The sequence below is a fragment of the Lithobates pipiens genome, unplaced genomic scaffold (genome assembly GCF_037356315.1).
Source record: "Lithobates pipiens isolate NorthernLeopardFrog02 unplaced genomic scaffold, aLitPip1_a1.2 Scaffold_28, whole genome shotgun sequence".
In the NCBI taxonomy this organism is placed as follows: Eukaryota; Metazoa; Chordata; class Amphibia; order Anura; family Ranidae; genus Lithobates; species Lithobates pipiens.
Window position 1 is genome coordinate 201,193,732 of NW_027507789.1, and position 27,832 is coordinate 201,221,563.

Below are 27,832 nucleotides of genomic sequence, written 5' to 3' on the forward strand. Positions count from 1 at the left end.
ATAGTTTATTTTTTATTTTTTTTATTACATTTATTTTAATAAAATGCTTTTAGAGTAAAAATCTAAAGATAGTTTTCTTTTTAAGATACATTAATAATTTAGTTTATTCAGCATGAAATGCAGCTTAGTTATGTAGCATGAGGCTGTATATTCTGCAATATTTACATATTTGGTAAACTCATTCAACAAATCCAAGCTCCGCAAGCTGAGATATCATGTACTGCATTGATGCATTCAAACAATTTCACAGTAACCAGGAGATAAAACAAAGTTCAGGAATATTCCTTTATCTCATTGTTTTGCAAACCTATGTACACTACAAACTGTTTGATTGAATCGATTCTGATATCGTCGTTTTACTAACCCGACAGCTTATTATTCTAAATAGGAAACCTTCATTTTGTTTGCAAATATTAAAGATTCTAACTACCAGCAAGAATAAGTCCTTACATTTAAAGAGCACCTGTCATTTCAGACCCATCATGACAGCGCCTGTTAGTGGACGTCCACTCACCTGCTGCCGCCACGTCCCACACCTTGTTGTGTCACCGCCGCATCACCAGCCGCCCCATTAAAGTGAATGGGACCGTCGGTGAGTCAACAGCGGGTCCGAGGAGGAGCCGCTGCAGGATAAAAATGGCAGTTGCTCTTTAAAAACGACTATTTAAATCGAGTTGATTTAAATTGAGCCTTTTTACTAGTGATTTAAATCAACTTGAATTAAATCAAATCCACCCTAAACTAAAACCATCATTTCAAAAAACATAAATAAAAATAAAATTACATTGCTAGTATGCTGGGAATGTAGCGGTCACATTGGCTGTGCTCTTAACCAAACCATCGAACGGCTGGTTGTCATAAACAATCGCATGTGCGGTCACCATGGTGACTGCAGATCAAACAGAGGCTAAGATGGCAGCCTCCTTGGCTGAAAACAACAGGAAGGTTTAGTTCCGCTTTCATTCACGGAAGCAGCCAATCGGTGCCATTTTCTAGTTCAAAACAGAGCGGAGAAAGACAAGTTTTCCCAGCCAAAACATCTTTATTTTTCCATATGCAAGCAAAGTCTTTTAGTCTGCGATGTATAGATGGAGAAATATACACGCCTATCACAATCAGTCCCGCTATCTCTTTAATCCCGAGGGTCTCCAGGGCTCCTCTCGTACTTTGGGCTTCCGGACGGCCTGTGGATTGAACTGCGAGTTGTACCGTCTCTTTCGGTCGTCCATTTCCTCCTCTGGAGCAGAAGGGTTTTTCTTCCCGGACAACAACGCATCGGCCCGCGCCTTCTCCGCCGCTTCCCTCTTAAGGCGTTCCTGCCGCAGCTGCTCTATGGACGGTTTTGCCTCCTTCTCCTCTTTTGTTTTTTTGTGCTTTTTCGTTTTTTTCTCGGAGCGTTTCCTTTTCTCCCCGGTCTTTTTGTGGAGGTATTTCTCCATTTCACACAGCGGGTCAAGCTTTCCTTTCAGCTTCTCATCCTTGGTCGAGTCCTCACCATCTTTAGATCGGGTCGGGGCCTCCTGGTACCAGGGTGGGCGGGTTTGGGCCTCTGACGCGCTTTGCCCCAGGTAGGTCAGGATGCCCAGGGCTTTCTCTTGCCGCTCCTTTTCTTTTTGTTTCTCCTCTTCGTACTCCTTGTTTCCTCTGTTGGTCCCTTTGCCGCCTTCCTCCACATCCTGGAAGAAGTTGACGTGAGCCGGCTCTCCGCTCGCCACAACCGCGTCGCTGCACGAGGGACCCGCCAACGACTGCCTGGCCTTCTTACGCAGGAAGTCTGTCCTGGCCTCTTGTTCCGCGAGCTCCGCTCTCTTCCTGCGCTTGCGCTCCTCCTCCGCGGCCTCCGCTTCATCCTTCCGCACTCGCGCAACGTTGTCCTTATTGCGCACGTGCCAGCTTTTCTTGGGCAGAATATTCATATTTTCTTTTTTAGAGCAAGGGATAGGCTTGTTTTTCAAAGCAAGCAATAGCGCTGGTTTTTAGAGGCACTTCCTAACACACCTCCAAGCCGATATCTGCACTACGGCAGCCTAGATGGCTCCCACGCGGGACGTTACAAGCCTGTACAATGCTTGGAGTTTATGTCTCCAAAAAAGCAACGCTTTGGCTGCACGTCGGCGGCCATTTTCCTGGAGACCGAACGCCGTAGACTTACACGAGCCCGGCTCCGGCAAGATGGCTCCGGTATTGAGGACACTTATGCATGCTGTGTGAAGGAGGAAATGTAGAGCATGAGAACTACTGGAAGGTGAGCTGTGGGGAACGACTGGTGTGTGTTAGTTTATATACATGGTGACAGACTGGAGATTGAAGTTCTTTCGTTTCGTGGTGGTCTGGCTGGGACTGTTAGTTCCACAGCAGCTGAACAATGTTGAGATACTTCCCCGTGAGGTACCATAGACCGGACAGCATAGCCAACAGATCCCAACTGTCCCTGATTTCGAGGGACTGCCCCTCATTCAGAACAAAGTCCCTCTGCCCTCCTCATTTTGGTCTGATCTATAGAGTTGTATATAAAATGCACTATTTATCTGACAAAAAGTGTTTCCCAGTGCTAAACCTTTCTTCTGATCTCCAAATTGCTGCATTTGTAAATTCCAAAAGCCAATATAACCACTTAAAGCAGTGTTCCACCCAAAAGTGGAAGGTCAACTTATCAGTCTCTCTCCTCCATATCTGGTGCCACATTTACCACCTTTTGCCGCAGTGAGGTCCGTCAGAAGTTCGGCCCCTCTTTCCCCACCGCCGGGCCATTCAGAAAGTGCATGCACAGTAGGGAATCGACTGTGAAGCCGCAAGCCTTCACGGCTGGTTTCCCTTACAACAGGGGTAGGCAACCTTAAGGGTCCTTTCACACGGGGCGGATCAGTGCTGATCCACCCCCGTGGATATCCGCTTGCTCAGCGGGGATCGCCGGAGCGATTTCCGCTGAGCAGGAAGATGACAGGTCTGTCTCTGCACGCTGCGCAGGGACGGACCTGTCACAGCGCGCGCTCTCCCCTATGGGAGATCGGGTGGTGACGGACTGCAGTGTCCGTCGTCACCCAATCCGATCCGATGACGGATGGAAAAATAGCTTTTTCCTCCGTCACACTTTTTCAGGTCGGATGTCAGCGGACTTGTCACAGCTGACATTCGACGCTCCATAGAGCTCTATGGAGCATCCGTTCAGGTCCGCCTGAAAAACTGACAGGCGGACCTGAATGGATCGTCCTTGTGAAAGGAGCCTAAAGAGGCGGAGATGTGCCTGAACAACATGGGAGAAGTCAAAGATCGCCGGGCACAGTGTTGCCCAGTGTCGCTTCTAACACCAGATTTGAACTTCTAATTGCTGTACTACCATGTCGCAATTGTGTGCATTGCACGGCAATCCTAGGTTTAACCACTTGTCGATCAGCCGCCGTCATTATACGGGGCGGCAGGTCTGCTCTCTGTACGGCGGCTCTCATAGTTGCAGGCGGGCGCAAGACGCTGCACGCTGCGGGAGCATGCCCGTGGGTCAGGCGGACTTGATGTCCGCTGGTGACCCGCGATTGCCTAGTACAGAGGCAGAACGGGGATCTGCCAGTGTAAACAAGCGGATCCCCATTCTGACAAGAAACATGAGGGATCTTCTGTTCCCAGTAAGGATGAGCTCAGACGTGTTCGTAAACTGCACGTGCAGAGCCCGCCAGGAAGCCGTCACTGCACGTCTCTGCAGCCGTGGATTGGGAAAATCTCTCACTGCTTGTAATAAGCACTGTGCAGTGACGACCTGAGCCCATCCTTAGTTCCCAATTATCGGGAACAGTGATCTCTATCATGTCCCTGTCAGCCCATCCCCCCTACAGTTAGAACACACCCAGGGATCACAGTTAACCCCTTGTTCGTTCCCTAGTGTTAACCCCTTCCTTGCCAGTTTCATTTTTACATTGATCAGTGCATTTTTATAACACTGATCAATTAAATAATGTCACTGGTCCCCAAAGAGTGTCATTTGGGGGTCAGATTTGTCCACCACAATGTCGCAGTCCTGCTAAAAATAGCAGATTGCCGCCATTACTAGTAAAATCAATAAAGAAAATATAAAAGTCCCTAAATCTATCCCGTAGTTTGTAGACGCAATAAATTTTGCGCAAACCAATCAATATACGCCTATTGCGATTTTTTTTTTATTTTTTTTTTACCAAAAATATGTAGAATATATATCGGCCTAAACTGATGAATAAATGTGTTTTTTTTTTTTATCTTTTTTTGGATATGTATTATAGTAAAAAGTTAAAAAAGTTTTTTTTTTTTTTTCTAAATTTACACTTTTTGTTTGTTCATAGCGAAAAAATAAAAACTGTGAAGGTGATCAAATGCCACCAAAGAAAGCTCTATTTGTGGGGAAAAAAAGGATGTCAGTTTTGTTTTACAAGCAAACAAAAAAAAAAAGTAGTTTTACATTGACTCCCTCTAAGGCCGTTAGGCGGATATGACGTCAGACGACACTACGGTCCTCCAAGAGCATAGAGTTGAGTGGGGGCCATCGCTCCAGGGGATCGGCTTGTTTCCCCCTTTACCAACGGCTCCGGTAAGCTGGGAAGCGACCTGCTGTATATAAAACTGACCCTGTGGCGAATCCACCCGCAGTGCGAACTGTCAAATGGTGCAGTGATCAGATCGCATAGGTGTTAACACCCATGCAATCCAATTCCAGTGCGGACCAAAAAAAGGTGGCTAAGTTTGCATGGCACAGACATCGCATGTGATCTACACAGCAATGACATCGCACAAGTGTGAACCCAGCTTGAACCTGTTATAGACCACCCCACGCACATGTAATGCAGCAGGGCGGCTGCTCTGTGCAGAATCACGTAGAGGAATGTGACTGCACTTCCAGGTCTGGGACGCGCACACATGCCACCGGCATCCCCCTCCTGTTGTGATTAGGCACAGCAGGACTTAATCAGCAGACTCGATGTCCCAGCCGATCAATTGAGGAACAGGCAGAACGGCGATCTGTCTATGTAAACAAGGCAGATCGCCGTTCTGTGACAAGGGAAGGCATTGATCTTCTGTTTCTGCTAAGCAAGAACATAGATCTCTGTCTGCGCATAGTACAAGCACCCCCCACGCACTTAGGAAGCACCCCTTAAGAACACATCTAACCCTTTGATCGCCCCTGATGTTAACCCCTTCCCAGCCAGTGTCGTTAGTACAGTGACAGTGTATATTTTTAGCACTGATCACTGTATTGGTGTCACTGGTCCCCAAAAACTGTCAGGTGTTTCCGATTTGTCCTCCGCAATATTGCAGTCCCGCTATAAGTCGCTGATGGCCGCCATTACTAGTAAAAAATAAATAATTCCAAAAATATATCCCATAGCTTTTAGACGCTATAACTTTTGTGCAAACCAATCGATATACACTTATTGGGATTTTGTTACCAAAAATCTGTAGCAAAATACATATTGGCCTAAATTGATGAAGAAATAAGATTTTTTTCTATTTTTTTTTATTGGATATGTATTATAGCAGAAAGTAAAACATATTTACAAAATTTTCACTCTTTTTTTGTTTATAGCGCAAAAAATAAAAACACTCACAGGTGATCAAATACCACCAAAAGAAATCTCTATTTGTGGGGGGAAAAAAGGACATCAATTTTATTTGGGTGTAGCGTCGCACGACTGCGCAATTGTGAGTTAAAATAACTCAGAGCCGTATCGCAAAACATGGCCTGGTCATGAGGGGGGGGGGGGGGGGGGGAGTAAACCTTCTGGAGCTATGAACCCTGGCCCTAGAATTATTGCTTTTACTCCGATGTGTGCAGCAATATCTTACATGTGTCGTTCAAGGAAAGTTGACGTTTGTGTGCGTGGTACCAATTTCTTTTGGGGGGGGGGGGGGTTTAAAGTGCTTGGGTGTAACCTTTTTTTTTCCTACTAAAACGTAATTTATGTCACATAGGGGGGCAAAACGTCCCCCATGTGACATAAACTCTTTATGACAGGTTATCTTTGATGAGATATGAAGGGTATTTTAGGGGTCACAGAAAGCAGGTAATAGTTGGGTGGGAGGAACGTCTTAAAAACAAAAGACCACCCTAGGTTACACCCACATATAATGCTGGGCCTCCACGATTGAATGAGCTGAAATCCAATGAATGAAAAGGACAGTCAGGCTGGGGAGGAAAGGGCTGGATTTCCTCCAGCTTAGAAATGAGGCTGGCTCGTTACCTGGCTAGAGGAAGCTCACAGTGTGCAGTGAAATCAGAGTGTGCCATTTCAGTACAGGAGGGGAGGCTGTACTACTGTGCAAGACTGAGGTGACGGCTTTAAACTAGCAGCAACTAGTAATCTTCAGCACTATTTGAATTCTATTGAAACCCCGCTATCAGCGTGATTCTTTTTTCTTTTTACAGGTAGGGATGTTGGCAGTGCAGCTATTGTCTCGTCTTCGTGCCTTGTCCGACCAGGTTCGATGGTGTCAAGCTGTCATTTGCCAAGGTATTCATTTTCCATCCTCATTGCCGGCCCAGCTTGTGTCGCATCACCGCCCCCTGTCCACTGACATCCCACTATATGCCAAGAAAGAAATCTACACCAAGAGGAAGAGAGACATAAGTGAGAAGAAGCTGGTAAGGAACTCCAGAGAATTGTCATCTTTCTCTTATTTCTCTATATAATCACACTAAAAACTGACATAAAAATAGAGGTAGTCCTTCCTAACAGGTGTCATTGTTCTCTAAACTCCAAGTATCAGTGTGTTATTGCTCTAGGAAACCAATGGACAGCATATCGTTATTCTGGGATTCCAAGGGACCACATACTAGTATTATGGGATCCTTACCAGCTGCATTTCAGTATTTTGGGATTTCAAGGGACAACACACCAGTATTTTGGAATTTCAAGGGGCAGAATACCGTTATTTCAGGATCCCAAGGGACACAATACTATTGTTCTGGAATCCCAAGAGACCACATACCAGTATATTGCCATTGCAAGGGGCAGCATAGCATTATTTTGGGATCCCAAGGGACAGCATATGTTTTTTTCTGGGATCTAAAGGGACAACATACTATTATTTTGGGATCCCAAGAGACAACATAATATTATTTTGAGATCCCAAGGGACAGCGCACCATTATTTTGGGTTCCCAAGGGCCAGCGCACCATTATTTTGGGTTCCCAAGGGACAGCGCGCCATTATTTTGGGTTCCCAAGGGACAGCGCGCCATTATTTTGGGTTCCCAAGGGACAGCGCGCCATTATTTTGGATTACCAAGGGACAGCGCGCCATTATTTTGGGTTCCCAAGGGACAGCGCGCCATTGTTTTGGGTTCCCAAGGGACAGTGTACCATTATTTTGGGATCCCAAAGGACAGCATAGCATTATTTTGGGATCCCAAGGTACAGCATATCATCATTCTGGCATCCCAAGGGACAGCATACTTTTATTCTGGGTTTCCCAAGAGACCACATACCCGTATTCTGGCAATGTAAGGGGAAGCATACCATTATTCTGGCATCCCAACCATTATTTGGGGATTTCAAGGGACATTATAAGATCATTTTGGAATCCCAAGGGACAGCATACTGTTATTCTGGCATCCCAAGGGATAGTATACCACTATTTTGGGATCTCAAGGAAGAGCATACCATTATTCTGGAATCCCAAGAAACCACAAACCAGTATTCTGGCATTGCAAGGGGCAGCTCACCATTATGTTGTCATGGTAAGGGGCAGCGTACCATTATTTTGGTATCCCGAAGGACAGCATACCATTATTCTGGGATTCCAACAGGTCAGTTTATCATTTTTCTGCTGCCCAGTTCAGTGTAAGGGCTCTCTGTCAAAGTACACATATCTTACAGAAGACGCAGTATTTTCACATTGCACCTATAAATTGACATAACACACCCAGGGTACCCCCAGTGAAACTGCAGTAGAAAATTGGCCATAAATTGCAACTACTGAAAATTCACAGTTGGCCTAAAAATAAAAGAAGTATTTTCCTGCCCTTTTTGTTTTATTTATTTATTTATTTTTTAACAAGAAATTTTTTTTTTTTTTTTTTTTAGACGCGTTACTTTGTTGATCACCGTAGAGTTAAAGTAGTGGCAGGAGCTGGTGGAGACGGAGCCTGCTGTTTTCACAGTGAGCCTCGGAAGGAATTTGGAGGACCAGATGGAGGGGATGGAGGAAATGGAGGACACGTGATAATTAAAGGTGATTTGCTTTCTGGTGGAAAAAAAGAAGAGGGAGCACAAGCCTTGTGCATTCATTACTGTAAAAAAACTTTTTATTGAAGAAATAAAACAATTATGTATCACAAACAGCACATGGTATAAAGCTCATCAATATCCACAATGACCTTCACACTCTGGTCCACTGTGCCAATACTAGCGTAGGGAAGACACTTCCAGTGCTGACGCGTTTCAAGGTTAGGAACCCTGTTCAGAGCCAAACAAGAAGAGGGTTCCTTCCCTCAAAACGCATCACCCATTGTCTTCCCTACCTTGGGGTTTGGCGAAGTGGACCAGAGTGGGCAGGTCACTGTGGATATTGATGAGCTTTATATTGCTTGCTGTTTGTGAGTACATAATTTATTTTATTTCTTCAATAAAAAAAGTTTTTTTTTTTTTTTTTAGATAATGGGCAAGGATTATGCGTCCTTTGTTTTTTTGTTTCTCCAGTGTTTTCTTTAGGCTTCCCCAGTCCTCAGGGGGCTGCAAAGTCTTGCCTAGCTGTAAGATGTCAAAGATCTAAGGTCCTCCACTACTGGAACATTCGCCTTTAGTGCAGGACATTGTACATTTATTTAATTTGCTTTCTAGTGATTGGATGCTGTCATGGGAACAGGTGTCTCCATTGTAAGACTTCTCTTCTATTCCTGTAAGCCTGACAGTGGTTCTAACACCTCATCGCTGTCTCCAAACAGTCCAAATGATTTGCCCTTAGTTATGCTCTTAAAACCTCTGTATAAGATAGAGGCCAACCACAATCTGTTGCATTAGTGCACGGTGCTTTAGGTGCCTTCTAACCTGCTCTTGCATACAAAATGGCAATACATTTGAAAGTGAATATATAGTAGTTTGATATATTCTTCCTTTTCTTTCTATATTGATTATGGTCAACTTCTTACAACTCTACTTCCTCCTCTGCTCTTGCTTTCTCTGTTGGGGTCCCCCAAGGTTCTGTTCTTGGACCGCTCCTATTTTCAATCTACACTTCCTCCCTGGGTCCACTGATAGCCTCCCATGGCTTCCAATACCACCTTTACACTGACGACACCCAAATCTATTTCTCTACCCCTCAGCTCACTCCCTCTGTCTCCTTACGGATCACTAATTTACTATCAGATATATCAGTCTGGATGTCACACCACTTCCTCAAACTCAATCTATCCAAAACCAAACTTGTAATTTTTCCTCCCCCATATGCCCCTTCCCCTGATCTCACTGTCCAAATTGATGGCACAACCATAAGCCCATCCCCAGATGCCAAGGTTCTAGGTGTAGTCCTGGACTTTGACCTCTCCTTCAAGCAACACATCCAATCACTGTCCAAATCCTGCCGCCTCAACCTCCGCAACATCTCCAAAATACGCCCCTTTCTAACCAATGGCACAACAAAGCTCTTAATTCACTCGCTGGTCATCTCCCGCCTTGACTACTGCAACTTCCTTCTCATTGGCTTACCTCTACATAGTCTATCACCTCTTCAATCCATCATGAATGCTGCTGCCAGACTCATCCACCTTACCAATCGCTCTGTCTCTGCTACTCCTCTCTGTCAATCCCTCCACTGGCTTCCGCTCAGCCAAAGAATTAAATTCAAAATACTAACAACTACGTACAAAGCCATCCACAACTCTGCCCCCAGCTACATCACTAGCTTAGTCTCTAAATACCAACCCACTTGTTCTCTTCGTTCCTCTCAAGACCTCCTGCTCTCTAGCTCCCTCATCACCTCCTCCCATACTCGCCTCCAGGACTTTTCCAAAGCCTCTCCAATCCTATGGAATGCCCTACCCCAATCTGTCCGCCTATCTCCTACTTTATTAGCTTTTAGGCGATCCCTGAAAACCCTTCTCTTCAGAAAAGCCTACCCTACCCACACCTAACAACTGTATTTTCATTTTCTCCATCAGCTCATCCCCCCACAGTTATTACCTTTTTGTTTCAACTTGACCCTCCCTTCTAGATTGTAAGCTCCAACGAGCAGGGCCCTCTGATGCCTCCTGTATTGATTTGTATTGTAAGTGTACTGTCTGTCCTCATGTTGTAAAGCGCTGTGCAAACTGTTGGCGCTATATAAATCCTGAATAATAATAATGGTCAGAATAAAAAAAAAAAAAAACATAAAAAAAAAAAAAAAACATAAAAAAAAAAAATGAAATGTAGCTTATTGATTTTTAGCTTTCTGCTTTCTAAATAGAGTTTATAAGGGTAAAAAATAAAGTATAATAAAACTGACCCAAAAGCAATATAGTCCCCCTTTAATCCCAAGCATAGTACACTATGAGGGGAATTGATCAAAACTAGAGCATAAAATGTGGAGCAGTTGTGCATGGCAACCAATCAGCTTCTGTCTTTCATTTTAAAAAGCTTAAAGTGGAACTAAACCCTCCTATCCTTTGCAGCTTTCATGGTGCTGCTCATGTGATCAGTTCTGACACCAGCCATTTCATGGTTTGACAGTTTGGTTGAGAGCACAACCAAAGTGACAGCATTCCCGGCATGCTGGAAATGTAACTGTTTTATGAACTGTTAAATCTATAGGTTTATTTTCACTTGAACAAGCTGAAAAAATAAAGCTGATGGTTGTCGTGCACAGCCGCTCCACATTTTGTATGCTCCAGTTTTACTAAATTCCCCCCTGAATCTTTTAGGTCTTCATCCCCTGGGGAGTCATTGACAAGTGATATGTTTTCTTTATTTTTAGTCTACTGTGTTTTAAATATTGGCATATATGGGAAACATTGTGATTTATTAACCTGTGAAATAGTTTTCAGGATTGTCTCTATAATGTCTCTGGATTATGTTTACTTCCTAGTGGATCCCTGTGTGAAGTCTTTGGCCTCCATTGTTCCTCAATACCGGGGTAATGATGGACGGCCAGGGCGCAGCAAGAACTGCTATGGAAAAGGTGGAGAAGATATCTTTATTAAGGTAGGTATCCAGTAGCCTGATGCAGTTTTTCAGGGTAATATTGCTGGTGCAAGAAGAAATAGACACCATCAGTCCCCTGGACCTACTATCTCTACTACTAGATCACTGGGCCTACTATCTCTACTAGATCACTGGGCCTACTATCTCTACTAGATCACTGGGCCTACTAGCTCAAAAGAAAAGGTTTAGGGAAATTACATTCAGGCAGAGATGGCCAATCAGTGGCTATATCTTTACTATATCTTTGGCTATATCTTTACTCTGACCCTCCCCATCAGCTGAGATAACATGACCAGTGCCTTGGCATTTGGTCATGTGGCTGCCTGGCAAGGGAGAATTTAGCAGCATTTTCTGCAAGAGAAGTATTATGGTGCATCTTGTAACATCTGTTATGGTAATAACAAAATAATACATTTCCTGGAAACTATATACTATAGATTAGAAGGTTTTCAGGAAGCTTAAGACCCCTTTCATACCGAAGGCAGTTTTCAGGCATTTTATCGCTAAAAATAGCACCTGTGAAGTACCTGAAAACTGCCTCCCAAATGTGAAAGCCCGAGTGATTTCACACTGGGGTGGTGTGTTTGCAGGACGGGAAAAAAAGTCCTGCAAGCAGCATCTTTGGGGCGGTTGGGAGGACTCCTAAATACAGCGCTTCAAAGTTGCCTCTGCCCATTGGAATGAATGGGCAGTGCTTACGAAGCGTCGTGACACGGTGCTTTTAACCCCTAAGTGCCCCACTAGTGGCCGAAAAGCACCGCTAAAATGGCGGTAAAGCGTCGCTAAAACAACCAGTGCTTTACTGCCAATGCAGTCATAGTGTGAAAGTAGCTTTATTGTTCAGAAGATATTGATGTTTGATTTTCCAGCTCTTTTTTTTTTATTAAAATAACTAGTGTGTGGGAGAATCTGCTTTCAATATCACCACCTGATTTTTTTTCTTTAATCCCTTTAGGTGTGCAAGAGATCTAGAATATCAAAAATGTCTATTCATGAAGCAGGGCATGCCTGTAATTTCACTATAAGTTCTGTGCAGACTTCTGGCAAAAGCAGCAAGGCATTATTATCCATGTAGGCTACATAACCAACCACTGGAGCATATACCTAAATGTATTCCCCCAAAGACTATTACAGCTCTGTTTTACAGAATACACATCCTGCGACATTCACTAAGCCCCGATGATCCCCTGAAATTTGCTGGATGTTTTAATTCTGTATGTCTGCTGAAAAATAATTGATTTTGGACTTTCCACACCCCATTTGACACTTAGCTCTTAGGCCAGAATTAGAACATAGTCTGGGAGTTGGAGGTCAGCATATTCCACCCATCAAGGCTCCTGGTAGAGGGGGTTTGCTGCTTGCCACTGAAGACTGTCTAGACAGAAGTTCTTCTTTAAAGCAGATCCTTCAGTCATTTTTTCAACTTTCCATCTATTAAATCTTCTGCTCTTGTTGTTGTTTTAACTTTGGATAGTAAAACATTTTTTTTTCTGCCAGTAAATACCTGATACAGCCCACTTCCTGTTTCTTGTCTGGTAAAAAGCCAAGGCTCATGACATCATGCACAGATCTCTCTCTCTCTCTCTCTCTCTCGAGAGAGAGAGAGAGAGAGAGAGAGAGAGAGAGAGAGAGAGAGAGAGAGATTGCCTGGAAGGGAGAAAGGGTGAGTCATAAGAGAGCCAATGAGAGCTGCAGAGCTGGAGGTGTGCCTCTGTGTGAATCCAGGAAAAGAACAGGCAGCAGCTTCAGCTGCCCACAGTTAAAATGGTTGCAGCCAAACTCAGTGGAGGGAGATTTCTGAAGCATTCGGCAAGTACAGAATCACAGTATACATAAAATAAGATGCAAAGTTGTTGGAGGGAAGCTTCAGAATGGCAAAGATGTTTTTAATACAAATTATGTGAACAGACTGCAGTTACTCTTTAAATAGAAATTAGCAGTGACAAGATGAAACTTTTCTGTACATTTTTAGGTTCCCATCGGAACGCTGGTGAAGGAAGATGGTGTGGTCCTTGTAGATCTCTCCACCCCAGGCGAGGAGTTTGTAGCTGTTCACGGTGGGATGGGTGGGAAAGGAAACCGGTTCTTCCTCAGCAATGAGAACCGAGCCCCAGTAACTACAATACCCGGAGAACTCGGAGAAGAAAAGTCACTCCAGCTGGAACTGAAGACCATGGCACATGTTGGCATGGTACTGTTGTACTCTTAGGTTAAAGCCTGTTTCTGCTCAATTCTTTTTTAATCCCTTCTCTCTCTGCATTCTCTGTATCTCATGAATCTGAAAACTTTGTACTATAAAAATACTACCTGTCACAGCATTCTACCCTGACAACTAAATAACGCCCGAGAATACGTTTTACATTTGCTTTTAGAAGCGGTGTCTGGTGCTGCATTCAGTAGTAGCAGCAGAGATATTAGCCCTGATATCCTGCCTGAAAATCAGCACTTCCGGGCAGACTGCAGCACTCCTGTCACCTTTATTATAAATGTATTCCTATATTTAAAAATCCCAGTAAAGGCTTCTTCTTCAAACAAGAACACTTTTCTCTTCTAGGTTGGTTTTCCTAATGCTGGAAAGTCTTCTCTTTTACGTCTTCTTTCTAATGCCCGACCAGCTGTGGCAGCATACCCTTTTACCACCCTCAACCCCCATGTTGGCGTCATCCATTACCAAGACTATGAACAGATTGCAGGTAAGTCCAGGCTTGTCTCGGGAAGTAATGTTTGACTTCCAGGAATATTTAGGAGTTTAAGTGTACCTTCCATAAAATAATATTTTGTTATGCTTTGACGATCTTTGCAGCCTCTCAATGCTGCTTGCTTCTTTCGGCATATAGAGAACGCAGAATAATTATGGTGGAATGCATTTAGTAGAGGTGCCCTCATGCCCTCATCTCTCCAATCAGCAAGGAGCATGAGCTTAGATGATTGCAGAGCTCAAGGTATGACTCGGCAAAATGTGTATCAGACCTCTGCTTCCACACAGGGAACAAGGGTCCTCTTCTGTAGCTGTGGCTGCTTTCGAAATTAATGGAGCTGTAGGACATTGTTCACCTTTTTGTTTTGATACACCTAGAATGTATTTAGCGCTTTTAAACTTAAAGTTAATTTAGGTATTAACCACTTCCTGCGCAACCTATAGTAATATGACAGCTGGGCAGGAGCTCCCTGGGTCCGGGAGTACATCGTGTGCCTTTCTCCCAGTCACTCTGGCAGCCGTGCTGCGGCTCGATCCCTGTCCATCAGACACAGCAGATCACAGACCGGTGTGCCAGGCTGGCCCCAGTATCATGTGATTGCTGTGACCAATCACAATGATCACATGACCATTGTACACCATGAATAGCCATTCATTGTTTAGTATTGTGATCTCTGGACAGTGAACTCATGGTACAGACAGGGCCAATTACAGCACACTGTACCATGTGTTCGCTGTGGCCAATCACAGCTACCCCAATAGTACATAATGGCTATGAATAGATGCCATAGGGGATTATTTCCTAAACCTGGAGAGTGCAAAATCTGGTGCAGCTGTACATGGTAGCCAATCAGCTTCTTTTAGGAAATCAACCCCATAGTGTTAACAAAATAGAAAAACCTGATTAACTCAAAGTTTCAGCTTCCTCCATAAATTTTCTATAGGATTAAGGTCTGGAGACTGGCTAGGCCACTCCATGACCTTAATGTGCTTCTTTCTGACCAACTTGTTTGTTGCCTTGGCATTGTGTTTTGGGTAATTGTCATGCTGGCTGACCCATCCATGATACCTCTTCAGTGTTCTGGCTGTGGGAAGAAGGTTCTCATCCAAGATTTTACAATACATGGCCCCGTCCATTGGCCCCTCAATGCGGCAAAGTCGGCTTGTACATTTAGCAGAGAAACGCCCCCAAAGCATAATGTTTCCACCTCCGTGCCTGACTGTAAGGATGTTGTTCTTAGGGTCATAGTCAGCATTTTTCTTCCTCCAAACACGGCAAGTCACCCTTCTCAAAAAGGTACATGTACAGTCGTGTCAATGAACATCGTGATTTTGCGAAGGATTGGGAGAAAGTGCTGTGATCAGATGAGACCAAAAATTTAGCTTTTGGCATTAACTCGACTCGCCGTGTTTGAAGGAAAAAAAATGTCAATTATGACCCTAAGAACACAATTCCTACAGTCAAGCACAGAGGTGGAAACATGTTGCTTTGGTTCTGTTTCCCTGCTAAAGGTACAGACAGACTTTGCTGCATTGAGGGGCCAATGAATGGGGCCATGTATTGTAAAATCTTGGATGAGAACCTTCTTCCCTCAGCCAGAACACTGAAGATGGGTCGTGGATGGGTCCTCCAGCATGGCAATGACCCAAAATTTACCACCAAGGCAACAAACAAGTGGCTCAAGAAAAAGCACATATTAAGATCATGGAGTGGCCTAGTCAGTCTCTAGACCAGTGATGGAGAACCTTGGCACTCCAGATGTTTTGGAACTACATTTCCCATGATGCTCAACTGCAATGAAGAGTGCATGAGCATCATGGGAAATGTAGTTCCAAAACATGTGGAGTGCCAAGGTTTGCCATCACTGCTCTAGACCATAATCCTATAGAAAATGTATGGGGGGAGCTAAAACTTTGAGTTGACAAGTGACAGCCAAGAAACCTTAAGGATTTAGAGAGAAGATTTATAAAGAAGATGGACCAAAATCCCTCCCGAGATGTGTGCAAACCTGGTCACCAACTACAAGAAACGTCTTACCTCTGTGCTTGCCAACAAGGGTTTCTCCACCAACTACTAGGTCATGTTTTGCTTGGGGATCAAATACTTATTTTACTAACTGAGCTGCAACTCAATTTATAACATTTGTATCGTGTTTTTTTCTGGATTTTTAGTTGATATTCTGTCTCTATTATTTAAAATACACCTATGATAAGAATTATAGACCCTTCATTTCTTTGTGAGTGGGCAAACTTACAAAATCTGCAGGGGATCAAATAATATTTTTCCTCACTGTATAGTGAAGTGCTAAGACTAAAGACTTTCTAATGCAACTAACTATATAGCATATATAATATGAAGTCCATACCCTCTCTAAATGTGAAAATGTGAATATACAAAAAGGTTGTAATGTATAAAAATGTTATATATATATATATATATAAAATGTGTGTGTGTGTGTGTGTGTGTATGTATGTATGTATGTATGTATATATATATATATATATATATATATATATATACTCGCAAGTGCTCATACGACTTTATTCTTTCAAAGTACAAAAAAAAGCCATGTACTACCTAGTTGCAGCCATGTGGTGGTGCTGAAGGACTATTTTTGTTAAGGTGAATGTAGATCCTAAGAGTGAGCTTCTCTTATGTTCTCCCTTTTGGTCTGCTTAACATACATTGGAAGCATTTTGTCATATTGAATGCAATTGTTGATCTTGTCACAAATTCAGAGCTGTCCTGTGTCCACGGCAGACTTCCTGTCTTATCTCAAAAAACCCACCTAGTCCCTCTTGAGCTGGCCTAATTTCAATCTATGTATGGGCAGGGAGGTTGTACAGATGTCGATCTACCGATTGACCTCTGTACAAACGCCCTGTTGGATTTTCTCCGCTACAGCTGGCAACGCAGATCAGTGTATTCTGCTATCTTGCGATTTATGCGTGACGACCACCGCAGTTGAGCAGAAGATAATCTACCGGCTCTAGCTTACTCATAAGATAACCATAGTAAGAACATTTTGGATATATTTTATATGGATATGTGCACACTTGAGCTCATGAAACACTGGTTTTTAGAGGCATTTAATTTTTATTTTTATTTTTTTTCTGCCTCAAATTGCCCCTCCATGTTAACCTATGCGTTCATGAACACATAAGAGTTTAGAGAAAGTGAGAAAAAAAAACTCTGGTCATCAGCTTCAGCATTTTGTTCTGTATCACTTTTGCTGTGGATCGTGTTATGTGATTTTTATTCTACAATAAAAGGCACAAGAAAATAGATCCATTTTGGAGTGCGGCTGTCCCGAGTTTTTTTCACTTTCTCTCGCCTGTGTATGCATTAGCCACCACGGAGGTGGTGAGGTAGAAAAATAAAAAAAAAACATCAACAGAAGAGCTTTTGAGCATTAAAAAAATGGCCAAAAGGGCCTAAACGTGCATTAGTGTTAGGTGTGTTCCTGCGTTAATGTATTGTAATGGGCAGAATTCTAGCCAATAGAATGTATAAACACAAGACGCGTGAACGCACAGGCAAAAAGACAGCTTTAGACCCCTTTCACACTGCCAGCATTTTTCAGGCGCTACAGCGCTAAAAATAGCGCCTGAAAAAAACGTCTCCTTACACACTGAAGCGGTGCGCTGGCAGGGTGTCAGAAAAAATCCTGCCAGCAGCTTCTTTGGAGCAGTGTACTCACCGCTGCTCCTCATTGAAATCAATGGGGCAGCGCTGCGATACCACCGGCAAAACGCCACTTCGGGAGCATTTTTCCGCCGGACTTATCCCCGCTAGCGGGGGGGTTAAAACCACCCCGCTATCGGCCGAATAGCGCCGCTAAAATGACACTAAAGCAGCGCTAAAAATAGTGCCGCTTTACTGCCGACGCCCGGGGCGGCTTGGTGTGAAAGCCCTCTTATACTGCGTATTTTGCTGCTGATGAACTCCTTTAGGAAAAAAGCATCCATAGGATACAGTGTGCATGAAGCATAAGCCACCTTGCTCTATGGCAGGGGTAGGCAACTTCAGCACTCCTGCTGTTGTGGAACTACAAATCCCACGAGGCTTTGCAAGCCTCTGGCAACCATAATCATGAGTACCAGAGGCAGAGACATAATGGGGGTTGTAGTTTCACCACGTGAAGTTGCCTACACCCAGTATAGAGACTAAATAGAAGGCGATATTTACCTGGCAGCTTAGTGGTTAGAGCTCTTTCCTTCACAATTCTGTATCCTTGGTTTGATTCTCATTATGGAAAATGTGTATTTGAAGTTGCATGTTCTGTTTGTGTTTGAATGTATTGGTGTCCTACAAATCTGAAACATTCAGTCAGGTTACTTGGTTTACAATGAAATCAGTTGTACTGTGTGGGAATGACTATGGTAGGGAGATTAGATTGTGAGCTCCTTCAGGGGCAGGAACTGATGTGAATGCTTCCATGTTCACTGTAAAGCAATACAGAGGAAGTGCCAACCTACTAGAACTGATTACAATAAAATTAAACAGTAACCCCTTCTCTCTTGTTGGCCTCTCAGTGGCGGACGTCCCCGGCATCATAGAAGGAGCTCACCAGAATCGGGGTTTGGGCCTGTCTTTCCTTCGGCACATTGAGAGGTGCCGCATTCTCCTCTATGTGTTGGACCTGGCGCACCCTCAGCCCTGGACCCAGATGCGCTCCCTGCAGTACGAGTTGAGCCAGTTTGATGAGAACCTCACCCAGCGACCCCAAATCATCGTGGCCAATAAAATAGACCTCCCCGAAGCCGGGAAGACGCTAGCCAACCTGCGACAGGAGGTGAGCGGCAAAATCATTGCAGTGTCTGCTCTGACCGGACAGAATGCTGAAGAACTCATCCTCTGTATCCGAGAATTGTATGATGGACAGAGAACTGGAGCAAAGAAGACTGAGAAATATTCTGGTTGGTAGTACAAATGGCAAACCGTGACAGCTGCCAGAAAGGAAAGCATTTGAATGACTCCTACAATGATTCATGGCAAATTTTTCATCTTATAAATATATACTTCTTATAAAAATGTCTGCATACAAATACATACCGACTGCCTGTTACGAGCTAATGGTTGAGTGCCTACTCTTGTAGAGTATTTTCTGCAATACCTAAAAGTACCAGTAGATGGTAGTGTGTGCTTTGTAATATGCATCAGTACCATAACATTGTTTTTTGTTTTTTCTTTAAAGATAGACAAGACTGAAATAGATCTATTGATAACAAAAAGAATGCTAATAATTATAATTGTTCTGTGTTTTTTTTATTTATTTACATGGCATTTTGTTTGATATCCCTTCCATTTTAAAAATGACTGTCAAAAAAGAACAATGAAGTTCAAGGCAGTAATAAACCCAAAAGCAATCATTTATTATATTATTATTGTTATTATCATTCAGGATTTATATAGCGCCAACAGTTTGCGCAGCGCTTTACAATATGAGGGCAGACAGTACACTTACAATACAAATCAATACAGGAAGGATAAGAGGGCCCTGCTCGTTAGAGCTTACAATCTAGAATATTGCAGTTTACCAATTCTTAGATGCGATGGCTGCATTGTTTCCTTTTCTTCTTTCTATTTTCATCTGGCGATCCAGCCAGCAAGTCTGTTGTTTTTCTCAACTCTATGTATTAGTTTACATCAGGGGTCTGAACCTGCAAATCTTCAATTCCCATGAGGCATGGCAAGGCTGACAGTTACAAGAAGGACTCCCATAGGCAGAGGCACAATGGGACTTGTAGTTCCGCAACAGCTGGAGGGCCGCCAGTTTGAGACCCCTGACTTACATGGCTGAGACACACCATTTAACACTGGCAGGGGTGGTTAAAATGATAAGCTTCTATTTATTCATGCAAAACCATTCCAAAAGGAAAAAAAAAAACAGTTTCCTGTAGCAACTGATTGTAAAGTGTGACTTCATTGTGTTAGTGTACCTAAATCTGCAAATACATTTAACACCCCCCCCCCCCCCCCCATACTAATCTGCTTTGCCTTCTGTGCTCATTCTTGAAGAGTTGCATCTCACTAATACGAGAGGTGCGTTACTGGCCAGATCGCCAGGTGAAAACAAAGGGGGGGGAGTGGGAAGCAAAAGAAAAATGCAGCCACCACATCTACTGATTATAATATATTACATTTTTGGTTTTGGAATTAATACTGCTTTCAAGCCTCGTTCAGATGGGCGATACTGCAGCATACACCCGTGCAAGGGCCATGTTTGAGGTGTTTCATGCATCCCCCGTGCAGACAGTTTCACTCATGTAAGTTGGGACATAGCGGCTTCATGGTCACAGCTGCTGTTCTAAATTTGACAGCTGAGCATGCGCATAGCCCCCGAAAGCATACCTTCTGCATTCTGGGCTCTGCACCCACAGGAATGTTAAATTGGGTGCAGCAACTTCATCCCAGTTAATGAGACTTCCTGCACAAGAATTGGAGGAACACCTGCACATCCCCACATGGGGAAACACGGCCCTCGCACAGGCAAACAAGGCCTAATAATAACATAACGCAGTCTTCAAGGTTTTAGTAGAGTGTCATGGTTAGAGTCCACAGTAGTCCTTTGTGCCTCTTTTCTTTTGTTGGCTTGGCAACTCTAATAGGTTATATATGACTAAACTTCAGAACTCCGATGTAATTAAACTTCACCAAGCCATAACTTTAGTTTTCAGTTTTGTTAAACTCAAAAAATTAAGAGAGAAACCTTTATTAAAAAATTACTCCTTTATTAAAGACATAGATGTGCTATGTCACTTCTCCAATAAACGAAACTTACCTGCCAGTTTGCAGTATCCTTTAGAGTGTAGACTGTGCAGCTCAGGTCACTTTCTGTGCACTGTCCCGGGGGATGGGTGAACTCCTGGATATGTGTGGGAGTAACGTCATCCTGCCTCGACCAATCAAGACGGCCGAAGACCTAGCACCCAGAATAAGCCAGGGAGAACATGCCTTCACCAGCAAGGAAACTTACAGACAGTTGATCGTTGGAATGGAGGTAAGAATTGCTGAGTTTAGTTCCATTTTACCAAAACCTTCTAAAACTGATCTAATGGCTAAACAAGCAGTTTTGCTATTTAACAGTATTAACATAGCTTTCCATTTCAGTCTACAGCTGCTATAAATTTGTAAATGTCCAGTTGTTGCATTGTGGGGGTGCATTTGTGTTTTTACAGAACACCCCCAGAATTTTAATGTGTTTGCCTCGCTGCTTAGGGTCTGCTTAGTGCTTCAAGTTAAATTATGGGCATTCCCTTCTTTTAGTAGGATGATGACACATAATAGTGGCTAGCTGAGGTTACTAGTTTTCTTATTACAACAATAAAAAAACAGATTAGGTGGTTATAATGAAGGCAGGTCCCCCACTTGACAGGAGCTTTACTGCAGGGAGATCTAAGAGGTAAGTGTCCGATTATTAAAAGTCAGCAGCTACAGTATGTGCAGCTGCTGGCTTTTAATTTTTGCAGCAGTGGGCGGGCCGCCACTTTAATAGAGCTCTGTATTCATTAATCCATTATTAAAATTTAAAGGGATTGTAAAGTCTCAAGGTTTTTCAGCTTAATGCATTCTATGCATTAAGGTGAAAATCCTTCTTTGCTGCAGCTGCCCCCAGCCCCCCCCCCCCTTTTTTTTTATTTGAGCCCATCTGTTCCAGTGATGTGCACGAGCCCAGCGGCTCCAGCCGCTATGCTTGTCCTCATTGGATTGGCTCCCGCTGCTGTCAATCAAATCCAGTGACATGGAAGAGTGGGGTGGGACTTCTGTGTCAATGGATGCAGCAGCGAGACTCAGTAGCACACCCGCATGGGTGTCTCCATGGAAAGTGGCTCTCTGTGGGGGTATTCGATGAAAGGGAGGAGCGCTGGTGGTGTACCCCAGAAGAGGATGATTTTGGCTGCTCTGTGCAAAACCCTTGCACAGAGCAGGTAAGAATAATATGTTTGTTATTTTTATTTAAAATAATCTGAACCTTTACAGCCCCGTTTAAACAGCACAAGTAGCTGAATTTAATTTGGTTGCAGTCCTTGTACAGCAGAGCTCAGAGTGGAAGACTGAGGAGCAGCACAAAAAGCCAATCAGTTTTTCTTCACTGCTCATGTGCTGACAAGGGACATGCTGATAGGAGGAGAGTAACAGAGAGATGAGCTTGTTAGTCTGCTGCTTCTCCTTTGACTGTCCATTCACAGGCTGTGGGAAGGACAAGACCTGTAAGTGTTACTTAACTGAGAAAGATCCGGTCTCCTGCCCTGCAAGACAGGGCTGTGCTGTGTGGCAGAACTAGGTAAATATCAGAACAGGATTGACAGACATACAAATATTTAAGCAGATAAAATCGCTCCCACGTGTGTATTACATTTCTGTATTTAGTTGTTTACCTTGAGGGCCAATTCACACTATGTGCGGTGACAAACGTTTTATTGCACGGTAAAACATCAGGGGCACACAGAAAACAATTGTTTCCGATGTGCCCCATTCACAGCCTAGCACTGCGGAAAAATGCAGACATGCTGCAATGTAATGCGGCTAATTTAATGCAGATAAAACACCAAGTGAGTTTAATCACCACCTTAATCAGCCACAGAACCTGTGTGATTCATATGCGTTTGGTTTTAAAGGGATGAGGTGGCAACACTAACATCAGTACATATTGTTTTTTGTTCACATATTTACAACATAACTGATTTCTTGTTGATAGATTGACGGACAGAAATTGAGAAATTGGATTATGTAAGCACATGGATAGAGAGAAATCGGTTGATATTTAGTTTGGACGTTCCCATTGCAGGGTCTATAGGCGCTGTAGTATGTACGGGGTTAACATTTCTCCGCTCTCTTATACAGAGCTAATTAACTCTGCCGGACAGCCCGTTGTCTCAATTGAGACTGATGAATTAATCCTGAGCCGCCTCTCGCCTCCCACGAAATTTGTACCAAACAGTTATATGGCACAAATTTTATTTGTCAGCACTTGGATTAAGCTCATTTTGAGAAACATTCATCATAATTAAGAGCCAGAGGGCCAAGTGGAAGGAGAGCAGGCAGCGTGATGGGGCCTCGCCTGGGACTTGACCCACTGGCCTCCTGTTAGCAAATGGCAGACGGCTCCCTGTCTCCGAGTGTGCGATATTGCACAACGCACGTCTTCAGCCTGACGTTCCACATATAGAACAAGAGGATGTCAATCATTTATACGTTCATTTTTAAAACCCCACACCACTGGAAGATCTACGAAAATCGTCTTCCTATTTTTTATATCCTTTGGAAGACTCCAGTAGCAAGATTTCCCTTGTAATTTGTGAGTCCACCCACCCAAAAAAAAAGTGATAATAAATGTGTCACTCAGCTGGATTGCCCAATTATTTGTTCTTTGTTATAAGCAATCCATCTGGGGTTGCGTGACATGAACACCTGGCTTTGTAATAGTGTGCCTGGTGTGCACAACTGGTGATTGTCACGAGAATGTATATCTGCACCAGTTTCTTCAAGAGGAATATAATATCAGCAGGTTGCCGGAAAATGGATGCAGCAGAATTGTCAGTGTTGGCTTCAGGTTCAGACTTTGTGCGTGTTAGGAATTTGGGCAAAATCACAAGCTTTCCCGACACGCACAGAAACTTGCTGCCCTGTGGCAGATACGTGGTGGTGCCATTAATTCTTAACCACCTATTTGGACACTTCTCACATATATGTACCTAGAAAATTACTTAGAACCCCCAAACAATATATATATATATATATATATATATATATATATATATATATATATATATATATATATATATATATATATATATATATATATTATAGGCCCTAGAGAATAAAATGATAGGTGTTGCAATTTTTTACTTAATTCTTCAAATTATAAAAGAGATAATATTACGCCAAGTAAATACAGTGCCATGAAAAAGTATTTATACACCATGAAATTTTCCACAATTTGTAATTTTACAACCAAAAATGTAAATGTATTTTATTGGGATTTTATGTGATAGACCAACACAAAGTGGAACATAATTGTGAACCAAAAGGAAAATGGTAAATGGTTTTCCAAATTTTTTCCAAATATGTGAAAAGTGTGACGTGCATTTGTATTTAGCCTCCTTTACTCCGATACCCCCTAACTAAAATCTACTGTAACCAATTGCCTTCAGAAGCCACCTAATTTAGTAAATAGAGTCCACCTGTGTATAATTTAATCTTAGTATAAAATACAGCTGTTCTGAGAAGCCCTCAGATGTTTTTTTAGAGAAACTTAGTGAACAAACAGCATTATGAAGGCCAAGGAACACACCAGACAGGTCAGGGATAAAGTTGTGGAGAAGTTTAAAGCAGAGTTATGTTATAAAAAAAAATCCCATGCTTTGAACTCATGGAGCACTGTTCAAGCCATCATTCGAAAATGGAAAGAGCATGGCACTCAGGTGGGAGAATCTGTCCACAGGACAACTATTAGTCGTGCTCTCCACAAATCTGACCTTTATGGAAGAGTGGCAAGAAGAAATACATTGTTGAAAGAAGGCCATAAGAAGTCCAGTTTGCAGTTTGCAAGAAGCCATGTGGGGGACACAGCAAACATGTGGAAGAAGGTGCTTTGGTCAGATGAGACCAAAATGTTACTTTTTGGCCTAATAACAAAACACTATGTGTGGCAGAATTCTAACACAGCACATCACCCTGAACAAACCATCTCCACCGTGAAACATGATGGTGGCAGCATCATGTTGTGGGGATGCTTTTCTTCAGCAGGGACAGGGAAACTGGTCGGATTTGATGGGAAGATGGACGGAGCCAAATACAGGGCAATCTTAGAAGAAAACCTGTTAGAGTCTGCAAATGACTTGAGACTGGGGCGGAGGTTCACCTTCCAGCAGGACAACGACCCTAAACATACAGCCAGAGCTACAATGGAATGGGTTCGATCAAAGCATATTCATGTGTTAGAAAGGCCCAGCAAAAGTCCAGACCTAAATCTAATTAAGAATCTGTGGCAAAAATTTGAAAATTGCTGTTCACAGACTCTCTTCATCCAATCTGACAGAGCTTGAGCTATTTTGCAAAGAAGAATGGGCAAAAAATGTCACTTTATAGATGTGCAAAACTGGTAGAGGCATACCCCAAAAGAAAAACTTGCTACTGTGATTGCAGCAAAAAGTGGTTCTACAAAGTATTGACTCAGGTGGGCTGAATGCAAATGTACCCCCCACTTTTCACATATTTATTTGTAAAAAAAATTTGAAAACCATTTATAATTTTCCTTCCACTTCACAATTATGTGCCACTTTGTGTTGGTCTATCACATAAAATCCCAATAAAATACATTCACATTTTTGGTTGTAACATGACAAAATGTGGAAAATTTCAAGGGGTGTGAATACTTTTTCAAGGCACTGTAAGTGTTTTGGTTTTTAGTTCTGCTGTCACTTGCGGTCATTTTGACCACATACTTTACCTGTTCAGCCATCGCGCCTTTAGCCTGCACATGACACTGCTCCTATATCTTTCCATTTCCAATCTTTCTTTTCACTGCCAGGAACATTGTACCAGCCATTAGAATTGTGTGCGTAAACGTGCAGGTTTCTGTGCATAAAAGCCTAGTCAAACGGGCAAATGCGCATGGACATTGGTGCCAAGCCTTTGGAGTCCCGCTTGGCTTGGTGATGAATAGTATTTCAGCTCTCTGACTCAGGTTCTGCCCTTGTCTGCCAATGGTAGCTGACTTTGGCCCAGAGTAGGAATCTGCTTGCTGACTTTGTATGTCCCTGCCCACATGTTGCTGGCCGGACTAATTCTGCTTATGATTTGATGCTTTGCTGCTAATCTGTTACTGGCTCCGGCTTGTGACCAGAATCTGCCAGTATCTACTCTGTGTATCCTCACTTTATTACTAGCTGTACATCTGATCCCAACACTCCTTTCCATCGCCCCATCTTAACTTTCTGGTGTGCTCAGACAGGAATTGTGCAAGAGGCCACCCTTGTCATCTTGGGCTCCTCATATAGGTTACGTGATAGACTTGTTCTACCTAAAGCAGTCTCGATCAAACATAAAACCCACACTATTTTGAGTAAATTGAATTGCTCTATTATATTTATTTTCTTTGTGCTCTAGCTCTAAAAATAAATTGTTTTTTGATGATGTTTCTCCTTTTAAGGAAGTTTATCTGGTGAGCAATTCACTTGCTCACGATGGTGCATTTTGATCATAGGGTGAGAGAAGGGAAAATGTATGAGAAGCTGATTGACTTTTCTGATCCTCATGCTGGATGTTATTGTAGACGGAATCCTGGGCAATTGTTGGAATACTTGAATCGTATAGTGTACTAGATAATATGATTCTATGCAGCGCTATTAACTCTTTGGATGCCAAAGTAATAACAATGGTCTCTAGAGATTTTTGCTCCTCTGGAATTTAATGTATGAAAGATACAGTTTCTTGTTGCCCACGGTAACTGATCTGTATTCTACCCATCACTCTTTCAACCCATTTTTAAAAATGAATCAAAGAAGCTAATTTCTATGGGCAACCAAGTACCTATAGCAATCTCCAGAAACAAAAGAACATTTTTAATTTAGGCCACAGCTCTTTTTAAAAGTAAATTTTAGATGCTTGTCTAAACAGGTCCCAAATGAGATGTACAAACCTCATATAATAAATAAAAAACTGACTTTATAATACCTAAGCCAAATCCTCCTTCATTGTTGTCTCACACACTCCCCCTGCCAGACACTGTAGCTCACATAGGGAGGGTTTTGGCAAAAGAGACAGTGATACCAATCCAGAAAGCAGTGGACATGTGCTGATTGACAAGCTACAGGCTAGTCCCTCAGCACTGAAAATGCTGATAGCCACTCTCCCTACAGCCCCATACACAGTATCAGATTTTCTGCTTTTTTTTTTTCCTTCAGATTTACCAAAACCATATAATATGAGGTCAAAACTTAGGAGTTTCAATTTGCATGCAATCAGGCAGGCCCTTGCACTACATGGTTTTGGTAAATCCGACGACAAAAATCAGCAGAAAATCTGATAGTGCGTATGGGGCTTACAACAACTTCTCATCCCACTGTAGTGCAACAAGGCACCACCTACATGAGAGTGGAAACTGCTCTGAATTCAGGAGCAGTGCAGCATCCTTGTCACACCATCATAGGAAGCTGCCTTAGGTGGACTTCACTGGCAGGGTCAGTGGGTTCTTTTGGGGACTTTACAGGTGGAGTAAAAAAAAAAGTGCAGATGGACTTAGAATTGCTGTAGCACATATTATTTTTAAGTGCTTCCGGACCGACTCACGTACATATACTGCGGCAGGGCGGCCCTATTGCACAAAATCACATACCTGTGATTTTGTGAAAATCACAGTACGTGATTTCGTGCACGTGGTGTAGGGGACGCATGCACACCACCGCAGCACCACTCCCACTGTGATTTGGACACAGCAGGAGCCAATCAGCGGGCTCACCATTCGTTCTGTGGAGAGACAGATCAGTGGTGTGCCTATGTAAACAAGGCAAACCACTGATCTGTCAGGGAGCAAAGGAGCTAAGCTGAAACATGATCCCTCTTTTCCTCCAGTGTAACAGTCCCCCACACAGTTAGAAAGCACCTCCCAGGCACACACTTAAGCCCTTGATTGTCCCTGGTGTTAACCCCTTTTTTTTTTAGCACTGATCATTGTATTGATGTCACTGGTCCCCAAAAAGTGTCACTTAGTGTCCAATTTGTCCACCGCAATGTCACAGTCCCATTAAAATCGCTGATCCCCGCCGTTACTAGTAAAAACAATAAAAAAATAAATAAAACGTCCCTAAATATATCCTATAGTTTTTAGACGCTATAACTGTTGTGCAATCCTATCAATATACGCTTACTGCAGAATACATATTTGCCTAAACTGATGAAGAAATTTGATTTTTTTTATTGGGAATGTTTTATAGCAGAAAGTAAAAAATATTGTTTTTTTATTCAAAATAGTTGATTTTTTTTTTTGTCT

At 42.9% G+C, this 27,832-nt stretch overlaps 2 protein-coding genes across 2 annotated transcripts; one reads left to right on the forward strand and one right to left on the reverse strand.

Moving 5' to 3' along the window:
* Positions 1-271: 271 nt before the first annotated feature.
* On the reverse strand, positions 272-2,044 carry LENG1 (leukocyte receptor cluster member 1). Its single transcript, XM_077460280.1, has one exon. It carries the CDS (start codon positions 1,914-1,916, stop codon positions 1,125-1,127), a length of 792 nt encoding a protein of 263 aa, XP_077316406.1. The 5' UTR covers positions 1,917-2,044; the 3' UTR covers positions 272-1,124.
* Positions 2,045-2,107: 63 nt separating this feature from the next.
* MTG2 (mitochondrial ribosome associated GTPase 2) lies at positions 2,108-19,210 on the forward strand. Its single transcript, XM_077460279.1, has 7 exons — positions 2,108-2,245; positions 6,386-6,601; positions 8,045-8,192; positions 11,022-11,137; positions 13,110-13,328; positions 13,692-13,830; positions 18,372-19,210. The coding sequence occupies exons 1-7, from the start codon at positions 2,201-2,203 to the stop codon at positions 18,761-18,763; spliced, it is 1,275 nt and encodes a 424-aa protein (XP_077316405.1). The 5' UTR covers positions 2,108-2,200; the 3' UTR covers positions 18,764-19,210.
* Positions 19,211-27,832: the final 8,622 nt, after the last annotated feature.